The sequence below is a fragment of the Colletotrichum fioriniae genome (assembly GCF_027942845.1).
Source record: "Colletotrichum fioriniae strain IMI 355084 chromosome Unknown scaffold_16, whole genome shotgun sequence".
NCBI classification, from domain to species: Eukaryota; Fungi; Ascomycota; class Sordariomycetes; order Glomerellales; family Glomerellaceae; genus Colletotrichum; species Colletotrichum fioriniae.
In genome coordinates this window covers 780440-802569 of record NW_027076852.1, presented here as the reverse complement: position 1 = coordinate 802569, position 22130 = coordinate 780440, and the positions used below count along the sequence as shown (strand labels likewise).

The following is a 22130-nucleotide window of genomic DNA, read 5'->3' as shown; positions in this document are numbered from 1 at the left end:
CTCCCACGCACCATCATCCCACCTCACTCGCGCAATTCCTCGCAACAATACATTCAAAATGAAACCACCTGGTGGAAATATGCCTTCAACTAAAGTGTACGCTCCGCTTACAAGCACTGCGAGTACCACTCATTGGTCTTGGTGCAAGTCAACCCGGAAGCACAAGCAGTCGGCCCGGAGTATCCAGCCCCGCCGCACTGGCTCCACTTCGCCGCCATCTCGGATCCGGACTCCTCCGCAGCAGCCGCGCTAGGCTCGGCAGCAGCCTCGGCGCACGTCGCAACGGGAACATCGGCAGCGGAAGACGAAGACGAAGGCGCGGGCGTCGGGGTAGGCGTAGGCGTAGGAGTAGGCGTGGGGACGGGTGTCTCGGGGACCTGCTCCTCCTCCTCCTTGACAATCGGCGCAGCAGAAGCAGAGGCAGATGCAGTAGCGGAAGGCGTGGCAGAAGTCGAAGCAGCACCGGAAGCAATAGCCCCGGAACCAGAGCCCGTCTTGGCCCATCCGCGCTTCTGCGAGAGCTCATACCACCAGTTACGGTACATCCACCCATCGAAATCCGTAACCTCCATAGCAGACCCAGCAAGCATGATGAACTTGCTCTGTCCCGTCGGCTCCCAGTCGTAGAAATCGTCCAAGCCGAAGGAATGACCCATCTCGTGGAGCAGGATGTGAATGTTCTCCGAGTCGAGGTTGTTCAGCATATACTCCCTGCCGACCTGCTGACCCCACGAATACCCGAAACCGCCCTCGAGTCCGTCGGTAAGCTGCAGAGAGCTGTCAAAGTGGCTGGCTGCCCCGCCCTTGCACCCGCTGTAGTCGCCGTCGAGGTGCGCGTCGCGGTCGCAGGCCGGGTCGCACGCGGGGATGCCCTGCGGGTCCGCGAAGGACGTGTACACGTCCAGGCCGTCGGTCGAGCCCTCGAGCAGGGCCGTGTTGTTGGTGGCGTAGCCGACAATGTTGACGTCGACGTTTGCGTAGGGGAAGCCGTCGAAGCCGTAGAGCCACTTGAACCACTTTTGGTACTGGGCCGCGTAGGTCGAGGCGAGCTTGGTGCGTTGGGCGGCTGTGATGGGGGAGTTGGAGTCCCAGCGGACGCAGACGTTGATAGAGCTGCGGTTGTGTTTAGTTTGGTTGTTTTGCATCGGACACCAAGGAAGATATGGGACTCACCCGTTGTTGGCCATGATCTGATCCCAACCCCAGTTCTTGTTGCCCTCAATGGCACCGTCGTACGTCTTCTCGTAGTGCGCCCACACCTCCTTCAACGCGCCCGAGAGCTCAGAGGGCGGGTTCCAGCCCGTCTGGCGCTTCGTGGGGCGGTTACGCGCGCGGACCTGCGGGGCCGAGGCGGCGGGGGAGGTCCCCTCGAGCATCTTCCAGACGGAGCCGTCGAGGTCGGACTTGGCAGAGGTGGAGGTCAAAGCCAGGGCCGAGGTAGCCGCGAAAGCGACCGCCGCGGCGGTGGATGCGATGGATGGCATTTTGGTGTTTTTTGATGGGGGTTTATGTTGGAGGTTGAGAGTTTTGGTATGATGGAGTTGGTGGGACAAAGGAACGATGAGTTTTGGATTGAGAGAGTGGGCGACTTGAAAGAGTGTCAAAAAACGAATGTGAGGTCAAAGTCTGAGTGGGAATATCAGAACATGAGCCAGCCAAGTCCTGCAATGCACACACAGTGAAAGAACAAGGTTGAGAAAGAATGAAGGTGAAGACGAGAGAGAGAGAGAGAGAGATGGCAAGTCAGCAACGAGAGAAACACAGTCGGCCATTGGATATATGTAGCATACACGGAGCATCCCTCCCAATCTGTCTGCATGGGAGATGTTGGACAAGGGGGTGGGATGGCCTAGCCGAAAGATGCCAAAAGCACCCGACCCTTTCCCACCTCTCCTCTACTTTCGCTCAACGCTCGTAGTCTCCACATACTTCAATTAAAGAAGATGTGCTTCTTACTCGTTTGCGTCTATCAGTACCAAATAAAGCCCACTTCTAGAGTCCGCAGCCTGGGAGATCTGAATTACTTTCTATTGAGGAACAAATCTTTCATCAAGGCAACTTTGGGGCCATCTGGCATGGTCTCTTGGGTCTTGACTATCTCTCCTAGCCCGTATCCCACTCGCTTCAAATGTCGCTAGCTAGCTCTGCCTTACCTAACCTCAACAAGGACCTTATGTGCGGTTGTGGGGGCCGGGATGGGCCATGTTTGGTTGGTCAACTTTGTGAACGACGCTTCACGACTAGATTAAAGGACCGTTGCGCGCGGTTGCGGCTAACCACTTTCTAGACTTCCCCTTTCCCATTCCACTCAACTTGGGAAATCCGTGTAAAGCTGCCATCAGGCTGCAGACCGTCATAACATTACTTCACATTGAGACAGAAGGCCCAACCTAAGCTGAGCCATGGGGTAAGAAGCTGCGCGTCGGGAATAGATTCGCGCCAAGGCGCTAAGGAAGCGCATGTGGTCCAACGCAACGGTCCAGAGCCACTTTGTAATCAACCTCCACTTCCCTCGTCTCTCACTTTAGGACTGGCGTGAACAGGTCGGAAATCCAAAGGGGAAGGCCTCGCCTTTACTGGTAGTAGTACAGCGGAGGACACGCCTTTTGGGGGTTTCCAAGTCCGTCAGTGTTTTCATTCTCTCTGCAGTCTGCACAATTTTTCGTTTTCTTCGTGTATCGTATGGTTTTTCTTTCCAACTGACGGTGTGATCGGGAGTCCCGACAAGGCTATGAATTCCTACTCATGAATTGGAATTTGACGATGCTCTATCAAAGAGAAGTGCACTCTCGGCATCTTGCGCATTCGGCTTCCTACCCTCTCGGCCTCTTGAGTCCTGACTCTGTTCAATTTCAACGTCCAGACTCCAGTTCTTCAACCGCGAGATCCACGGGTCCGCAAGCCCGGCTGTCCGGCTCCCTTGGCGCGTTGGCATTCTCGCAGAATCCACACGAAGACACAGGTCTCCCATCACCGTGGACTGTGGTCCATCATCAAAAGATCCATCAAATAGAGAGAAAATGGGAACTGGTAAGCGGGTGCAATCTCTCCCACCAAGCGATGCAATCAACATCCAATTAAGACTTACTCTTTGAACTCTTGCCAAGTTCCTCCCTATTGCAAGTTGCAACGACTCACGAACCACGATGCGAAATAAACGTAATCAGTGACTCCAACCCTCGCACCCTGGTCTGACTTTGACACTTGCAAGTCAAGTGCCAAAGCCCCCAAAGTCTTGAAGTCCCAAAGTGCCCAGACGCCCCCATGATAAATCGGAAGCACATCCGTAGCGGCGTAGGTGATTAAGTGCTAGCTCGTGTGTTTCCCGGTGGGATGGTACGCTCCATCCCACTAGCTAGCGCCTCTCACTGGGCACATCCCACTGGTGCGAAAACTAGTTTCGGAAACCACAAAGTCGGGAATCGGAATCGAACCAGAGTTGCAAAGACATCTTGGCGGTGTTCGTTGTAAATGACCCTGGAATTCAGGGATACCGGTGGGCGGGCAGACAAACACGCGCCCCCCTGCCCCCCTTTAGTCTAACTACTACAACTCCCCCAAACGGTTCTTGAGTCGTCAATCGCCCTTCTTCCAAAGGGAATAACTGAATGTTTGTCTTGAGCAATTGCATCATTATGCCTAACGCTACTTTTTATTTTCACACTTACGGATACTACTATCACTACAAGGTCTAGAGGTTGCATTGTCGACGGATACATCGGGAAGAAAGGACGTTGCGGAAATAAACAACTTTTTAAGCTTAGCTTTAGCTCGAGAAACTAAAAACCTTCGGCACCATAGAGAAAAGAGTTTTTTTTCTTTTCTTTCTGTCCATTTCCTGCGTATGCTTAGATAAGCGCGTGCACTGCTAAAAAGTGCACAGCAGCAAATCAGCAAAAGTCTAATGTCTCTCCGCAACGCTAATGCCAAGTGTCAATGCCAAAAGCTAATGTTGAAAGAAAACAAGTTCCCAAACTCCACTTGTGAAATCGAGAAATGGAGAGAAAAGAGACCCGCTAGACGAGCAGGACAAAAAACGAGAAAAAAGGAGACAAGAAGGAAAAAGAGAGAAAACAGAGTCGGAGGAGTCGACGAGTCAACCTCTGAAACGCAGCAAATCTGCCCAAATCTCAACTCCCCCAAAAAACCCTGCCCCCACAAAACCGTAAATCTCACAGTCTTCACGATCCCCCCCCAACACCAAAAGCCTCAACGCCCAAGCCTCAAATCTCAAGCCACAATCTCAAACTCTCTCTCTCTCTGCATCGTGTAAGTGAAGCCGCAAGTGACCCCTCAACCAAGCACGCACCCTGGCCTCAATCCCTTAACAAGCCAAACACAAACAACAGGCTTCCCCCAGGAACCCCACTCCGTTCCCCATCCCACCCAACCTCCTTGACACTCTTCTTCATCATCTCCTTATCGTCCCCCGAAAAGCACAACCCCTTATACCACCGCCCGTTCCCGGCCTGCACAATCTCAAAGCACTTATTCTTCTTCGGATTCGGGTTCGTCGCCCCGAAGCCCTTGAGCACCTCCGCCAGCGTCGTGTTCATGGGGACATGGAACGCGGAGAACTGGATCCGCGCGTTGAGAGGGAGCTGCCACGGCGGTGTCGAGGTCCGGAAAACGTGGATTTTTGTGTGGGCGGCGGGGAAGAAGTAGTTGTAGCCTGGTTCGCAGCCCGTTCCGCCTGTTGAGTTGGAGAGGTGCGCTGCTGGGTTGCGCGGGTCAAGGGTTGGGAGGGTGGTTGCTGTGCGGGGGGTGTAGGTTGCTTGGCCGCCTGGTTGGAGGGGGTATGTTCCCGGTTGGGGGTAGTAGCTTCCTTGTTGCTGGATGCCGCTTCCGGGCCAGGCGTAGGCTGCTGAACCCGGATAGGGCTGGTAGCTTGTGGTTGCCGGGTAGTAGTAGGTTCCGTAGGGTGCCGGTGCCGGTGTGCCGTAGCCGGTGTGCGGGATGTAGGGCTCGCCCCAGCGCGGGAGGGGCATGCCTTGGGGGCCCCACGGAGGCCGGCGGCCTTCCATGTCTGGGCCGTTGACGGGGTTAGACATTGTTGTGATGATGTGTGGGTGGATCAAGGTAGGACCAGATGTGGTGGCTGTGGTTTGGCTGCCAGGTATTCACCCAGTTTCCGAGCTCGGGGTTGAATTCCGTGACCCAAGTGCCGGGGACGGGGCCTGCGTGCGACGGGTTCCAGAGGTAGTGCGGGTTTCCTTGGTATCCGTACGCCGGGATGTGTGCTGGTGGATGGTATGCGCTGTTGGTCTGAGCGAGGTTAAGGCTGCGCGAAAACCTGTCGTTCAAGTCTTGGCTAGTATTTGAATCTGCAGATGACAATTACCAATAGGTCAGCCAAGATGGGAAACATGGACGGTTATTATATATCCTTCCCAGACTTCTCGAATCATGGGTTGACTGGCAGTGAATAACCGCCACGCATGAAGACAGTACACAGTGACTCACCCGAATCCGACTGCTCGACAAACTGCCCCTCGTCGTCGTCGTCGTCGTTGTCGTCGTGTCTGCGATCACCGCGAGTGTCACGCTGAAAGGCAAAGATCTCGGTGCTCCAGACAATGTTGTTGTGCTGGTCGTAAAAGGTGCCGACGATGAGGTAGCCCCAAAACGGCGGGTCGCGCGAGCAGTGCCAGTACTGCGCGACGATGAGCTTGGTTGCTGGGTAGGGTAAGTACTCTGGTTCCTCCTCCTCGACGGGAGACTGATGAGACGCCACGGTGACTGCTAACTAGGAGGCTTGTGTATAATTGAGAAGGCGAGGTTGAGTGCTTGGGTTTCGGGTATCCAAGGTGTGTTGAGCTTGAAGGCTGTGTGTAGAAGAATGCAAATGTTGACGAGGAAGAGTTTGGCCAGTCAATTTGGTCTAGATTTATATGGAATTCAGCAATAGTGTGGATCAGTGACTTGAAGCTTGCGAGAGTTGGGACCAAACTATGTGAAAAGCCACTGTCAATGTCTAATCAGACGACGATCCGTGACTTGGTGGTGATGCGCGGCAAACAAACTTGATAGTCCCCTTTTGAGTCTAGCAGCTTTCGGATGACCATGCTGGGTGCAAGCACACGGCAGTGAAGTGAATCATTGCCACAGCGCGATGTTAGCAGTGACATGATGAAGGCAACCGCAAATTTCTGCATCAATTTTGATATCGAGGTAGTCACATGAATACGAAGGGGAAACTGCAAAGTCGCAAGCGATGATGATTTCAGTGTTATTCGATTGGTTGATTATGTGCCACGAGGTTCCCAACTGCTTGTGGCGCTCGTCCTTCAATTGTGGCTGACTGTGGCGGATGGTGGCTGAAGCTTGGTCCGTAATGCACTTATGTAAGCAGAACAAACTGGAGCACCTTTGACCCTCATTCTGGCTTGCTCCTCTGCTTCGCAAGCTTATGTTCAAAAGCCCAAAGGAAGCCAAAGTATGGGCGCAGTCGACGAGAGATGAACCACTATCTTGACCACGATCGAGATCCTGACTTCTGTGGCTGGCCATCGAACAACGTGCCAACCGATCATGGTCGGCGAAAATCAAGCTGACTGTCGGGTCGACACTAAATCATTTCGCTAGGCCCTCGTAATTTGGTGACCACGGCCGCCGCATCGTGAGCGAGGCTGAGGATGCTGATGAATGTGACCTCTCCTCGAACCAGAGGAGAAGGTCCGCAATGTTATTGTTGTTGCGGGAAGGTATCGCGTAGCTTCCGTGCGGGTGGTATCGTAGTGAAGAGGTTTGGCGTTGCAGGGCGCCGTGGATGGCCTATTTGCCGTTCTCAAAACCTCTGGGCTGCGACATGCCCGTCACTCAAGAGTCCCGTCGGCTAAGCCCATCTCGATGGAGGAGCCCGCAGACTGCCATGAGCTGTTGCGAGTCGGAAAAGTTGAAATGTCCAAATCGTAAACCGCCTCAGTCCTCAACGTCGACATCCTCCTCAACAACCCGCACGGCACCGCCCTTGATGCTAGCCACCCCCTTGACAGAGTTCTTGAGCTGCTCAACCTCCTGCCTCACCATCTTGCGCCGCTCCACCTCGGTCACGAGCCCCTTGAGATACACCTCGGCCTGCACGGTAGCGCTGTACGACATGGCCGTCCAGCTCCAGACATTCCTCCTCTCGGCGTCGGCGCCAGCGGCAAGTAGCGTCCTCAGCACGAGCAAGTTCCCATTACTGCTCGCGAAATGCAGCGCCGTGTTGCCGTCCAGGTCCGCCCTCTGCACGGCGGCACGCGCGCCCTCGGGAACGTACGTCAGCAGGATCTGCAGGACGGTGTCGTGGCCGCCGCGGCTCGCTTCCATGATGGCGTCGCGCCAGCGTATGTCGCGACGGAGGATGACGTGCGGGGTTCGTTCGCAGAGGAAGTGGACGACCTCGGTGTGGCCCGCGGCGGCGGCGAGCATCAGGGCTGTTTGGTGATGCTCGTTGAGAGCCGGGTCGGGGTGTTCGTGGCCATGGTCGACGAGGACTTTGGCAATGGGGAGGTGGCCTAGAGAGGCGGCGAGGTGGAGGTTCGAGTTGGAGAGGGCTTCGGGGGAGGGGTCTGGGTTGTGGAGGAGGCGAGGGTGGGATTTGAGGATTCGTTTTACGAGGAGAGGGTCGTTTGCTGTGATGGCGCGTCGGACGCGAAGGGAGGGTTCGATCCTAGAGGCGGAAGAGGTTAGCTGGATTTGTTCTCGCGTAGCTGTAGGGAAGGAAGAGAGTGTGAGGAGAGCCTACATGATGAGCTTGGATGCGGTTGGTGGGGATGGATCTAGCGAGTGTGGTTTGGTCAAGCAAATGAAGAGGTCGACGACGGCATAGCTGATGTTGATGTTGTCTGCTGCTATTGCTACCGTGGCTCCAAAAAAAAAAAGAGGCGATCGGTGTGGTGATGCCTGGAGGTGACGTGACGGAGATGGGAAAAAGGGTGGCAGGTGAACGGGCGGGAAGAAAGGTGAGTTGGGACGAGATTGCCAATAGGGGGCGGCTGATGACAGGCCACTGCCCGGATTTAGTGCACGGCGCCTGGAAGGTCCCTGTCGTGAGCTCGAGAACAAGCAGGACGACAGGGGTGCTCCAGGGGCGGGGAAGCAATGGAAGTACCTGACAAGTACCTCCTCACGCTCCTTAAGCGACACGCCTACGCCCGTGGACCCCGGGGAAGCACCGGCGGGGAAAAGGCGGGGCAGCCAGCGCCACTGCCGCTGCCGACGGCATTACCTTGATTTTCTCTCCGGTCTTTCGGCTTCCGCTTGTATCAATCTCCTCACTTCACACTCACCAAGGTATCACAAGTTCGAGCACCTTTTTTGTCATTTTTCATCATGAGAAAGTTGCTAGGGCAAGGAAAAAGTTTGGCATTTGCAATTGAGTTTGGGCACTTTGACCTGCGCGCATGATTCAACGCGTCTGATGTTGATGATCTGATATATCCTGGGATCCCGTCTGTGTGTGCAGCCAACTAACATCTACCTTAGGCCCCATGCTGACCTCTCACATGAATGTAACTTAGTAATGTTTGGTATCTCAAGACAGGAAGGTAGAACAATCAGCTAATACTCAACACTCATTTGACTGATTCTGATAAATAGAATATCTGTTCTAAAACTCTACCCTCCAACGCCGAGCAGTATGCATCCATCCCTCATTTATGCTCTAAGCAACATACGGCTTTCCAAAGGGGTGCAAATCCAACCCCTCAATATCAATATACCCAAACTTGCTCCCATCCTCATTCTTCCCCATCGCCTCCGCCCACGTTCCCAGTGACTTCATAAACACATCCTTGTACTTCTCCTTGCTCACATCCAACGGCTCCTGATCCCGTCCGATGAGCCTCATCTGCGTGCCGGCCAACATATTCGTCAGTCCGAAATCCTGCTCGCCCAACAGCGTCTCAATCGCAGCCGACGCCTCGCCCGCAATGATCTTGCGCGGTAGATCAACCTCGTTACACGCGGGCCTCGCCAGCCCGATCCCGTGCACCGTCTTCAGCGCCTCTACCATGGCAGGCACAGTCCTCAGCCCACCGGTGACGTACGCTTTCGTCTTAGTGAGCTGCGGGATAATCTTCTCGGCGAAATCCAAGAAGAAGGCCTCGCGCTTCTTTGTGGATTCGCGCTTGTGCTCGAAGGCGAGGGACTGGTATGTTCCTCCCGAAAGCTCGACGAAATCGAAGGAGGCGTCCTCGAGCGCGGAGCAGAGGTCGCGGCAGTCTTCGGTCGAGAAGCCCTCGTCTTGGAACTCGACGCTGTTGACTTTGATGCCGATGCTGAAGGACGGGTCGGGGACGCGGGCGCGGATGGCATCGGCGATTTCGAGAATGATGCGCGCGCGGTTGGTTAGGGAGCCGCCATACTGGTCGGTGCGCTTGTTTGTTGTCGGCGAGAGGAATTGCGCGAGGAGGTAGCCGCTAAGAACATGCAAATGTCAGTGATTGATCACAGAGTATGATGGAGAGGGGAAAAGGGGGGGGGACTCACTGTGCACCATGAAGCTCAACTCCATCAAAGCCAGCCTTGTACACATACTCAGCCGCATGCGCAAACCCACCAATCACCTTTTCAAAGTCCTCCTTCTCCATCGCCCTCGGCTTCGCGAACCTCATACCCATGACATCACCCTCGAGCTGCACATCGCTCGCCGAGATGGGGTGCGGGTTGATCTTCTGCTCGACCTGTCTGCCGGGGTGACTAAGCTGCGCGTGCAGCAAGCTCCCATGCGCCTTGGCCCCCTCGGCAAGCTTGCGGAACCCCTCGAAGCGCTCGCCCTCAAAGGGGGCGTCGAGCGGGATAATCGGGTTGCCGGCGGCCTCGAGCTGGTCGTAGTCGATCATGACGTTGCCGGAGAGAAGGACGCCAAAGTCGCCCTCGCCCCAGCGGCGGTAGAGGTTGATGAGTTCCGGGGTGGGGATGCCGCGGTTGGACGGGGTTTTGGGGTCCCAGGTCGAGAGGCGCTCCGTCATTGCGCCCTTGAGGAAGCGATTCTTTGCGACTTTGCCTGAGAAGGCGAACTTGAGGGGTTCGGCGAGGGGTTTGGGGTCCACGGCCTCGGCGGCGTATCTTGCGGGTGCCATCTTGGGTGGTTTGTGTGTGTCCGTGTGGTAGTGTAGTTGGAGGAAACGGTCGTAAAAGTCTACTGCTGAAGAGATGAACGTGTCTGTGGGTGACTATGTCTTGGATGATCTATGTCTTAAAGTTTTCTTGAGACTCATCAAGAATGGCAAGGTATGGGGGGATGAGGGTTTTTGTAAAGTCTGATTAACCTGCATGTCCACTTCTTCCTACACCTTGTCTTGTTTATTCAGCTTTCTGGTTCGCAGCAGCGGAGCCCCAAACCTGACGTCCACCGCTCTGAAACACTTTTGCTTTGTAATTAAATCTGGTTTTCTCCCCGCCACGCCACCTCATAGACCGATGAACTACCTTGTGCTCCACTCGGCATTCGGAATCTTTGCTGTAGCCCGTAGGTGCCCCCTGGTCCGTTCAGGTCTTTTGAAAAATGTAACCTAGAAGAGCCTGGGTTTCTCTAGTGTACGGTCTATGAGGGTTTAAGAGGATTCGACGTCTGCATGCCGGATGCAATTACCGACCAAAAGACCCAATGACATCCTGCTCACCACCCAAGGTTCATAATCTGTCCATGATTCCAGTAGGAAGCTTCTGTCAAAACTTCACGTCCTCGGCTCGGCCCCTCCATCTCGGCCATCAATCCGTTCCAAATTGCCCCTCAATCGACGGCCCCAAAAAATGGCACTAGGGGTCGTGTGCGTCATGGTGGGGAGCTGCCGCAGGGGTCTCCCGCGTCATGAATGGGTCCATTGCCGTGAATTTCGGGAGGCTAACACGCCAGCATATGCACGCAGCAGCCAGAGATGTGTCTGCGCACCTCAGTCTACTGTACAGCGCGATTTGTGCCGTTCCGAGAAACCTTGGTGCTCCTTTCGAATCCTTCTAGGCTCCTGTTCGTAAGGTCTTGGTAAACATGACCCATCCGGCGTGCGCCCCCATTCCGCCAAGCTTTGCGCCAGATTTCTAACCCGACGACGGGGGAAAGGCGGGGGTTGAATATCCAAATTCTCCACGGAGTTTGTCGGATCGGGGGAACTTCTCCTCCAGCTGTACCCCCGCTGAGTCATCTGGTTTGCTGAATCAGGTTGCTGAATCAGGCGTCACCTCCACGGCGTTTGAGATGGGACGATTTCTTTGAAGATTTGGCCTCACTTGGTGAAGTCGAATGACCTCATTGGTCTAGAACATACGATCTGGCAGAGCTTACTTAGCTGTCTAGGGCGTTACTCCCTGGGGCGTAACAGTTCTTGGCGATTTTCATGGTGTTTGGATCTCAAATGCCGTCGCTCTCGTTCTCGTTCTCGCTTACCTAAGATAAGTAGAGGAGTGGTATGAGTTCCGCGCGTCGTCGTCTCAACTATTGACTTTTAGAGAACATACCGTGTCTGCATTTCGGCCCGGCCCGTTCACTCCTGTCTGGATTCCTGTCTTAAGAGCCGTCATTCAACATAAGAGAAACCACCTTTTGTGAAGGAAAAAAGATTCTTCATCCCACCCATATACTCAATCCCCGTTCTTCGGCATATTATAACGTTATACCTCCACATTGCGAGGCCCGGAGCACAGCCAGTGGGCGATATAACCAAAAATGACCCTATCGTGAGTCTCCCCGGCGCCAGATCCAAAAGAATTGCGTCGAGGGGGAATCGAACCCCCGGCTCCCCGACGCTGCTTGATGGCAACGGAGAATTTTACCACTAAACCATCGACGCTGACAGTGATTGGATCTCGTTGTGAGGTCCTGGATCCGCTGGTGCTCAAGGAAGGCTGGTGGTGATGTGGTTGGCCACGATGTGGTTGAGCTAGCGAGTGGATGGTGCCTTGATGGAGAGGACAGTGGAGCTCCTTGCAATTGCCAAGGAACATTCTCTCCTCTGTGAACTCCATAACTAGATTGTCAATATCGGAAAATTTCCCATTATTAGGTGACATTGATTTGTATTGCTTTGCTTTTCCTGGAAAATGGAAGGTGGTGTCGTGGCTCGTAAATGAGAATTACAGCCCCGAACGCGCGGTCCACACCTTAATTTCAACTACAGAGCTGACGTAATGTAGTCGTCTGGGTCTTGGAAGCTGAAGATGATGACATGGCTGGGAAGGATATGGACAGGACGTTACCTACTTAGCCACATGTGAACATGCAATCCTCAATTTTTGATTCTAAAACTGAAGCCCTAGATTAAAGTACTACCAGGCTCGAAGTAGGAGAGTTCCAGTAACGTAAATCCTGTGCATACGTATTTACTAGCCAGTATTGACAAATGTGTAGTTCAGTTGACAAGTGTGCTGTTAGCCATTTGCACCCGTGTAGCGAGCCAACTCTTCATCCGTTTTGCCCTCATCATGAGCCAGCATCTCACATGATTGTCAGTTGAATATGGAACCACCGAACTGAGGAAATATCTAAAACCTCTCGTGGTGTCGTTCCCCCAATTTAGGTACGCAATACTTGAAGTTATACAAATAGCTCAGCTAACTCGTGAGTTTCTAATGTCCTTGAAGCTGTCAACTAATTCCGAAAACCGGAAATCCAAGCCAGAAACGGTCGAATTATCGATATGAAACTCTCTATCTAGTGTTTTTTTGAGTCCAAGAGTTCTTGAAACCAGTCAAAAATCACCTGATTGTGCTGCTTGAATGCCCCAATCCCACAATGCTCGCCAATCCCATCCTCCTCCGTAAAGTGATATAAATAAGCCCACTGCCCCAACGCCTCCGCAAGAACAGCAGCCTGGCCCTTGAAGAACAAGTCATTTTGCGCATCGCCCACAAAGACAGGCGTTCGTATCTCACCCACCACGGGCTCCATGCGATAATCCAGCGACAACGTAACAAAGTCGTACGCGGACGCGGTGTTGAACGCCCACATCCCGTGCCCGAGACCCCAGCGCAGCGTCGCGGGTACCCCGGGCTGTAGGAACCGCTTTACGTACTCGTCAAAGGCCGCCTTGTCGCCCGAGTCGTAAATGGCCATGGCTTCGGCGCCGAGGGTAGCGTTCACGACGACTGGCCAGTCCCAGACGCCGTCGACGGCGAAGATTGCGGCGAGGCGGTGTTCAAAGGCGGCGGCGCGCGGGGCGAGGTAGCCACCAAAGGAGAAGCCAAGGAGGCCGATCGAGGCCGGATCGACTACCTCGGGTTTTTCGAGGAGCCAGTCTACAATGGGGGTGATTACTCTCTCCCAATCGTAGATGAAGCCGACTTCCTGGTATCGACGAACGGAAGGCATGCCGGGTCCCTCGTAGGTGAGGACATTGTACCCCCTCTCGAGAGCAGCGGCGCCCATGGCGTGGTACATCTCCTCCTGAGACCCATCATACCCGTTCCCCATAATGATCGTCGGGCGCTGCGTTTCGTCCTCATCGGGAGTGAACCAGATACCCGGGATATCAAAGTCGGGTGTCTCAATCGTCACACGCTGATTTGGCACCGTCAACAACGCGAGGCCTTCATCGAACGCGGCAGTCTGATTGCCCCACAGCTCGTAGATGCGGGGATCCGACGCGTTCTCGTGGAGGTAAAAGTCGGCGCTGCGAAAATACGTCGCCGCGGCGAAGAAGGCGCTGCGCGCCGAGACGGGGAACTTGGTCTTTGCGATGCTCTTTGCGCGGTCGAGGACGCTGTAGGCGAGGGTGGAGAAGGAGGTGGCGTAGCTGGCGAAGTCGCCGGGGATGATTTTGTTGGCGGTGGTGAGGACTTCGCCGAGGTCGGCGCCGTCGTAGACGGATTGGCTGAGGGCACGGAGGATTTCAAAGTGGAATGTGTGGTCGGCGCTGAGCTGGTACATGGAGTAGTTTGTGCTTGCCATGATGGGTGGTTTGTCGCGGCGGACCTTGATTGACAGTGTTCTTGAAGCGATTGAGCTTCACAGCATGTAATACATGGTGTGCCGATGCTGTCGGGCTCAGCTAATGATTTATATATACTAACCCCGCAGTTGTCAGCAAATGTGAAGAGTAAGTACAGCTAGGTGGGGGGTGGATCCTTTCAAAAGTGCAGCTATCCATCAACTTGGCTGTTTGCGAGGCTGACGGAAATGTAACATCAACAGAGACACAGTCAGTAATATCTGACAGCAGCCGCCCGTTGGTAGTGTATCACATCAAGACTGCAGGAAGCAACGTCAATCTAGACGAATTGGTCAATAGGATTAGCTACCCGAATGCAAGCGAGTGGCGGGTGCTCCCGGAGGATCAAGCATCGAGAGGGGGAACGCTTGGCGTAAGCATTGCGTCGTCAGTCAGCAATATCACAGGTGCTGGCCTGGTCAACTCCGCTTAAGGCATTGTCGATTCGCTCCCGATGACCAGCATAGCAATTCTAAGCCATCGAACTACCAAAAAGTGATACATCACCAGAATCTCCGTTGGGGCTAGTTGGGGGCAGGTGTAATTTGCCATCTTGGACTCCTACGGATGAGGCTTTTCCGATCGACATGAATGTACCTGAATACGCCTGAGAGAAGTATGCCTATTTCGGACTCTACATTTCAATTTCAGCCCCTCCTGTGACTGCTTCAGACTCTCATTATCAATGTGTAACATTTCCTGATTGTGTATATAGAATCTGGGGCATCTCCTAACAGAAGTCAAGCTATAAACAAAAAGGACGCAAGTGAACCACATGCTAGATAATCTGAAGGAGAACAGAGGCCGAATCATTGCGTTTCGAAAGCTTGTCCTGAAAGCCTCGCTTCCTCAATCCCGGCCAAACACTATACTAAGGAAACAGTACTATTAAAGTAGCCAATGAAAGCGGAAGGACTTACTTCGGTGACGGCCAAGAACGCGATAGAATTTCGGGGTGGCTCAAGAAAGTCAGGGTTAGGGTCAGGGTCATTGGAAATTGAATCTTAAGGCCCACGGGAATAGTCTGGGGAAAGTCCACTAGTCACACTATGAAGCTCGCAAGACAGCACGTTTACCACATCTAGACTAGTCACTGGGAAAGTCCGGCCTGGAATTCAGAAGCAGAACATAAGGTTTTCTGACGGCGAGCTTGGCAAGAACCTGAGCCTGTCATCAAAAGGACTCTGGAAGCTTGGTGGCAACCACGAATGATTGTTTGAGGCAGCACCGTCCAGACAAAGATGTTCGGACGGGAGTACTGATTCAACCAATTAGAGAAGACAATGAGTCTCTTAATGAGGAAATTCTCAAGGCCGACACTGGAATGACCTTTTCGGACCGTCTGTTCGCGAACACGCGCCTGTGCCTCGCAACTCACGGACCGCCGGAATGACACATGCAGGAGAGAAGCCTAAATAGTCTCTAGATCAATCATTTATATTTCGGACCTAGTATCGTGAATCTCAGACTTGTGTCCGCTTCAAAGCAGACCAAGTATAATGAAGCGAGGATCAATTTCCAGACATAGGTAGTAGAAAACGGCTTGATTCCTCCATGAGGCGAAAAAGTTCCCATGTGTCGCCTGTGCTGAAGCTTCCGTGCTTTTTGTACTCTGGAATCCTGTATCTGTATGTAGGTAGTCTAGATTTGATTAGTCCAGGAGCCTGGCACATTGAATCTGTCACAATCAGCTTACTAGCTCTATGGCGGAAACTTGATGGGAATTATTATACTGACAGATGAGACGGAAGCTCTAGGTATAATACGGTGCATCAAGCTATAATCTCAAAGCCACTGCCAACTCTGTAACATATAACAAAGTACCGGTGGAACCAACTCTCCATCAGACGGTTACAGTACCACTAGTTGAGATAGATCAATTGGCCACTTTCTTTTTCGCAGAGATGAAGAAGCCGAACCGTTAAGTTTGCGTGTTATGAGTTGTTGGCTGAGCATACATGGCCCGCGAAGCCAGACTGGTCAACAACCTCAGCCGTTCCCATCATGACTGTCCTACGGACTGATGGGGATCTTTCTGGAGTGACGTAAGCTGAGGCACTCTGGCCTCAGCTTCCTGCATATTCGTACTAGGCACAACATAAATCTCAATACTACTAGACGGGTTGCTCCGGAAGTTTGTCGCATCTAAACTACCCGAAGATGATCAGGAGGGCAGCCGCATGATAGAGCTCTGTGTTAGTGCATTAGGGCACACCTTCCTTGGTAGACTCTAAAGGTAGTAAGACCAACCGCGCGGCACTTTGTTGACTTCTACTGGAGTTACTCTAGGGCCTTCACAGCTTCATTCCTTGAGGTGTGGAGATGTGGGATCCGCAAACAAGCTCAAAGTGGGAGCCGAATTCATATCCGAGCGCCTGGAGTTCGTGCCAAGACTTTGACTAGTGCCACACACCTTTGAGGCTTATTTACGCATACGAAGTTTCGAAGTAGGAGTTTTTGCCGCCGTTCCCTCTTACAGCGGAAGCTTCATGTCGGTAAACCCGAACAGATTGACAGTGGACTTGGGAAACCCATGTAGCTGAGTAGCGCGCTCAACAAAAACCCCCATTCACCACTATTTGACGGCTGTCGGCCTCCACCTGAGACAATGATCTTCCGGGTCCCACTCTCATCGGATATACCCAGGCGGTTCAGGGAGCGGGAACAAATTCTATTCAGTGGATACCATCTGGGGTCATTGCTTACTGGTTTAATTATACCTCATGGTTCGAGAATGGATCCATCATAAACACGAATAGTGGCGAACGATGCACTTTTCAATTATCAAAAGGCTCCACAGATGAGAAGAAGACCTATGACAAAAATCTTGAATAGCTCTGTGACAAGTACTATTGTACGATGGATAACATCAGGCAAAAACATTCCGCTCAAATTGATTACCCCTGCACTTCTTCACTTCTGATCTATGGGCTGCAAGGAACCTTCTTCTGTCCAAGTACCAGTCCATTATCTGCGCAGCCTTTTGATAAAGCCTGGAGCCTATCAAAGTCGGAGGAGCGAATACAACAAAACTAAGAGCCATACATCAGCGACCAAAAACTACGTTACCACTAGAGTGAGCACTTACGCCAGGGGAAGGGGAGGACTGCGCCTTTTACTGCATTGCAGAAATTGTTGCTTGGGGCTGGTTTTCCCTCCACTGTCATGCAGTAGTACGTCCCGTATTCTCCAGTTCCCTGTCTGTGTGTCGCGCAAAACGAGTTAGCATGCGCATGTAGGATCCAACGGATCTAGAGCCTCGGAGATCTAGCCGAGTGGGGGAACACTTACCCGAAGACAGTAGCTGTGAGAAACAACAAGGCAGACATAAGGGTGGTTGAAGAACGCATTTTGTTTCTGATGTAAGTGGATGATTGAATAGTGCGTAAGGATATAATGTGCTTTTTCTGACAAGCTAAAAAGTTGAGTTTCAGAGCCAACAGTTGATCGTAATTAAGAAGGTCGGAAGTTGTTGACAAGTACATTCCACCAACATCAAGGAGTCTCTCAAGCCGTTTTTATATGCCAAACCCCAGATGAGTAAATCGTGTTCACTTTAACCCTGGAAACATTTTTTGACGAGTATCGCGCGACTGTTTGAGTCCAGGTTCGATCTGCCCATCCATACCGCCCCGTAGAGCCCCTGAAGACAGGGGCGACGGGGGGAGGAGAGTCACGAACTTCTCGGCCGATTCAGAACGGGGCTGTCTAGGAGGGAGACGCAAGGTCTAGAAGGTGAGCCCGATACGGAAACCGCGATTCCAAAAATCGGAAGAACGTTTGTTCGCATAGGACCCTTAGTGCTCGGACGACGAAGACAGAGGCCCGGTTCCAAGTGATCGGACCCGTGGCGGTGTCACGTGGCTGCGCCATCTCCTTCCATTGTTCCATTGTCGACGGAATCAAAGAATCAATTTCTTGGTTAAACCCAATGCTCACAGTCCAAGCGAGAACGAGCCATGACGGAACAAAATTGCCGTAGGCAACGTCGGGGATGGAGAGAGGCAGAACGCGAGTCAGGTTTGGCCAGTAAGCCACCATCATACCGTTGCATGGCGCGTTTGACCAAAACTCTATCCGTCGAGAGTTGACGGTATTTGTTCATCACCGCTTGGACACACACTCCGCGCACGCGCACGGCATTAGGATGCCACGTGCGGCAGCTATCCATGAGTGCGTGCGCAGGAATCCCCTAGATTTCCATACATGAGGAACAAGATCCGATTGATCCCGCCCCCCAAAGCCCGATGCTAAAGTTTCCCAATCAATGCCCATCTTTCCCTATTGCCCCGTGTTGTTTCACAGAATTCCCCATCAACCCCTCCCGCCTCATCGTACGGAATAGAGCGCGCCATTTTATCCTCTACAAGGACATACGAGTAGGTGTCAGCGGAAGCATCGACCAATTTCATCGTCGTCGTCAAGGGACCTCGAAACATCGATTCATCGCGGGCCTCCGCTTCGCCCTGTTCTCCCCTCACGCACCTCCGCTTCCGCTCGGCACATCTAGGATCGGCTTCTCCGGACTGGGAATTGACGACTATTGTCTTGATGGGGCCTCAATAGCAATTCGCGACAGCACGCAGGAGCTGGAGCTATGGAGTTGGAACACGTCGAGGCGGTGATGCGCCGCCTAAGCATCAATCATGAGGCGGAGCCTCTCGCCGGGAAGGTCGTCAGCATCATCGTCGCCATGATATCGGCATGTCTTCTCGCTAGTCTTTTTGGTCAGTGCTTTGATAAAAGACTTGATGCCGAATCTGATCTGCTAACCTCGTGATAGTAATGAGATGGACATCTGTGAAGGACTGGAAGGCATTACCGTGGACGATGTGGCGTAAGGAGCCCTCGCGATTATATGCCTTTGTCCTTAAGACTTACTGACCTCCACAGTCGTGGTACTCATCTACTTCTTCTCCTTTCTGTTTGTATTCGGCACATCAATCCTACAATTTGGATTTGGAGCCGATCTGAACTTCGACACTTGTTCGGCAGCGACTCTCTTCTGTTTGGGGGCATATGTGTCTACAAAGGTGAGCTAGACTTCTGCCGACTCTCAACGATAACTTTGACTAACTGAGAAACCAGTTGGTAAGTGCGTGACATCCGACTGCACTACAGTGGATTCTAATATGGTCAAAAGTTCATCTACCTCTTCATGGTTGATAGGGCAGTAAGTCAACCGGCGCGATGCTCTTGGCTACTATGACTCACATCAATGTGTAGCACATCATCAGACAAACGAGGAAAAGGCGATTAAAGTCGAAACTGTATCTGTTTAACTCATTCGGCATGTTAGGTACGTCTCCGAGCTCCACCCGTGCGTAGTCTTTACAAACTGACCTTTGTGCTAGGCGTGTTTGTCCTGGTTGTTATCATGAACTTTATTTTGTACGTCTGCTTAACTCTAGAAGTTTCTATTCACTAACAGTATCTCCAGCCGAATTACTCATTTCGAGAATGGCATCTGTATCATTGGGATGGAGCAGCCTGTGTTGCTGCCGCTTATCTCTTTCGACGCAGCTGTGAACGTGAGTATAAGTTCGACTCGTAAAAACCACCTCTATCTAATGTAAACCAGGTTTATCTCACTATTTTATTCTTACTTCCTTTACTGAGTAAGCCACTAAAGACACCCTCATGCTGTACGGTTGCTGATGCTTTCCAGGTCTACACTCCGTAAAGTACAACTTCTGGAAGCCATGGACATTGGACTGGCGTAATCGTCGTATTCCCAGAGCTCCACCCAATGTTCGGCTACGAAAACTCGTGATACGCACTTTCATCGGTTCTTGCTGTACCCTTGTTAGCAGTGTGACGTACGTTCCTCATTGATGATTTGACGAGGGCTACCACTAATCAGTATTCAGAAACCTGAGTGTTCTCATGGCTTTGAATGGGGAGGTGGCATGGCTGTGTTTGCTATGCTGCAACACTGATAGTGAGTATTTCCGCAGCGCCTCACGTAGACAACTCTGACAAAGACTGCCTAGTCTTCTTCTCGGCCCTGGTGATCAACTGGATTACGTCACCTGGCCAGGAGTCAACATTACGAACCTTGACACGACCATCACGCGGTATATCCACACTAAGGGATGATGCCGTTACTATTCCACTTGATCCCGACGGAAACAGTACGAGCACGAGAAAGAGTTGGGAGCAGAGGCGGTCAAAAACACCGACAACAATCGGTCTCGAAACAGCAGAAGCACTTGATGACGGTGACACAGAGCTGGGCGAGCGTCGTGTGCGAGGCGACGACGATGCCGATGCAGATCAGGCTTTTGAAAGAGAAGTGAGGCACTCAGACGACGAAGACAATATTGAAATAAGCGCTGCCGAATTACGAGAAGCCCAGAAATGAGCGGCGAGATGGGTGTTAAGGTCATGACGAAATTTACGAAAAGTTCATGTTCTGTCTTTGAATTCAAATACAGGTAACTGCTATGGGATAGAGAGGAGTTCGATACAAGTACGGAGGTGAAATGGGAATCGGTGCCATCGCAATACGATATTACGGACATACTTCAGGCGCGACTCTGGCACGTCGCCCTAATATACGGACCAATTTCTAATGCCGATCTCATCAACCGAAATGCTTTACAATATTGGACAGCTTAAAATAATCTGATGAACATATCTGATAATGCCAGATTTTTGGAAGGCGACTCTCATATACAATACCCCATGGATCCCTGTCAGTGGCAACAAGATACTAGTTGGCAGCATTTGGCAAGCCGTCTACCGCAAACATCAAAATGACGGTGCTCAGCAGTTGTAGCATACGTGCAGAAATGGAGATTTTGGTAAGCAGGCTCTGTGCGAGCAACATTGACACAAATGAACATCAACGCCCAAAGATAAGAATAGTTTATCTCAAGTACATAGCCAGGTGTGTGGGGACAGGGTCCGAAGATGTAGGTTAACATCATGATGACGAACGGTGTGTTCCAACCGGAGCCAAGACGGGAATGAAGATTTCGATAACTCTATTTCCATGTGCTACGCTTCTTCAATCAGACGAATCGTGGGTCAGACGCCAATGACTTGTTGACATTTCCATTGGTCCCACACCTTTGAATTTGTCCTTCCAAGTTGAACTTCCACATATGTCAATGGTGCGATATCTACTTCCCATCAGCCCGCTCACCGACTCGGGAAAATTTCATGAGTAGTCACTCCCAGAATTCAGCTTGTTTTGTCCCCTTACGGGCACTCGTTTCTCCGGATCTCGCATGCACCCAGTCGTCCTTGGCAAGTGCCGAATTTGCACGCTTTCTGGGCCTCTGCAATAAGTCAGCACGCTGCATGTCAAAATCAGTTTCGGCAACGTAGTTATGACGAACCAGCGAAAGCGAGGATTGACACGAGTGCGAGCAGGGTCTTGGTGAGTTGCATTTTAGACGGCCGATAGGTGGAAATACTACCCTTAAGGTTTGAAAGGATATTACGTCAGGCTTCTCGGGCTTTGCTGTGGTTCGATATGCCAGGATCATTGAAAGACTAATTGGGATAGAAATCTTGAACTCAAGTAGAAACTGTCAGCAAAGGACAAGTTGCAGATTTCGTGGTTTTATATCCGAAGAGCATCCCAAGGTACATATTCGTCGCTGCATTTCTATAGGGAGCATTAATCAGTCTAGTTCACTGGTCTCTAATAGTTTTCTATGTGGGCTCTTGGGGAAACTGCGATCAAACTCATATCAGTGCAGGTGAGAGCTGCTTCGAAGCGTGAGGCGCTGACAATCAAACACCGAATGATGAGTCCATGTGAGCTCCGACGTATCTCCATGTGGCCTTGGGTAATCCGCGTGGCTGCCAAGACAATATCTGGGGTACCCCAAGTTTTCGCATTGCGTTCAGGGCGATAGGCTGAACTTCTCAGACGACATGTTACGAATAAGTCAGGGTTTGCCAGTTGGCTACTAAGGTGGAGGGATCGAACATGTATGCAAGGCAAGGCAAGAAAATGGTTCTCAGATACAAAGATGAAATTAACAATAATGGATTGACTTGACTGCAACCACGCAAGGTCATGTAAAGAGTAAATTGCGACATTTTGAGGCCTTTCTCCATGTTGTCTTTGCCCTTTGGTCGTCGTACTGGGCTCCTGAGAATATGTCTTTGTTGTCTCCCCATGGATCACATTGCCCCGAGTCAGCAACAGGGGTTGTCACGTGAACACTTCCTCAGAACTCTTGAGGCACGTAGACTAGACAG

The 22130-nt window shown here is 52.1% G+C and overlaps 5 protein-coding genes and 1 non-coding gene across 6 annotated transcripts; all 6 read right to left on the bottom strand.

The window, feature by feature from the left end:
* Positions 1 to 107: 107 nt before the first annotated feature.
* Positions 108 to 1484, bottom strand: N0V96_011072 (uncharacterized protein; the record flags this gene model as incomplete). Its single annotated transcript, XM_053197175.2, has 2 exons — positions 108 to 1113; positions 1174 to 1484. 2 exons carry the CDS (start codon positions 1482 to 1484, stop codon positions 108 to 110), a joined length of 1317 nt encoding a protein of 438 aa, XP_053045266.2.
* Positions 1485 to 4316: 2832 nt separating this feature from the next.
* N0V96_011071 (uncharacterized protein) lies at positions 4317 to 5024 on the bottom strand (the record flags this gene model as incomplete). The annotated part of the gene is made up of 1 exon (XM_053198649.2): positions 4317 to 5024. The coding sequence occupies one exon, from the start codon at positions 5022 to 5024 to the stop codon at positions 4317 to 4319; it is 708 nt and encodes a 235-aa protein (XP_053043960.2).
* A 380-nt stretch (positions 5025 to 5404) lies between these two features.
* Positions 5405 to 6380, bottom strand: N0V96_011070 (uncharacterized protein; the record flags this gene model as incomplete). The annotated part of the gene is made up of 2 exons (XM_065759147.1): positions 5405 to 5746; positions 6360 to 6380. The coding sequence occupies 2 exons, from the start codon at positions 6378 to 6380 to the stop codon at positions 5405 to 5407; spliced, it is 363 nt and encodes a 120-aa protein (XP_065612245.1).
* A 541-nt stretch (positions 6381 to 6921) lies between these two features.
* N0V96_011069 (uncharacterized protein) lies at positions 6922 to 10067 on the bottom strand (the record flags this gene model as incomplete). The annotated part of the gene is made up of 3 exons (XM_053198647.2): positions 6922 to 7654; positions 8661 to 9404; positions 9475 to 10067. The coding sequence occupies 3 exons, from the start codon at positions 10065 to 10067 to the stop codon at positions 6922 to 6924; spliced, it is 2070 nt and encodes a 689-aa protein (XP_053043958.1).
* Positions 10068 to 11693: 1626 nt separating this feature from the next.
* N0V96_011068 lies at positions 11694 to 11774 on the bottom strand. Its single transcript has one exon. It is a non-coding gene; the product is annotated as a tRNA-Gly (tRNA).
* An 860-nt stretch (positions 11775 to 12634) lies between these two features.
* On the bottom strand, positions 12635 to 13870 carry N0V96_011067 (uncharacterized protein; the record flags this gene model as incomplete). Its single annotated transcript, XM_053198646.2, has 1 exon — positions 12635 to 13870. The coding sequence occupies one exon, from the start codon at positions 13868 to 13870 to the stop codon at positions 12635 to 12637; it is 1236 nt and encodes a 411-aa protein (XP_053043957.2).
* Between the last annotated feature and the right edge of the window lie 8260 nt (positions 13871 to 22130).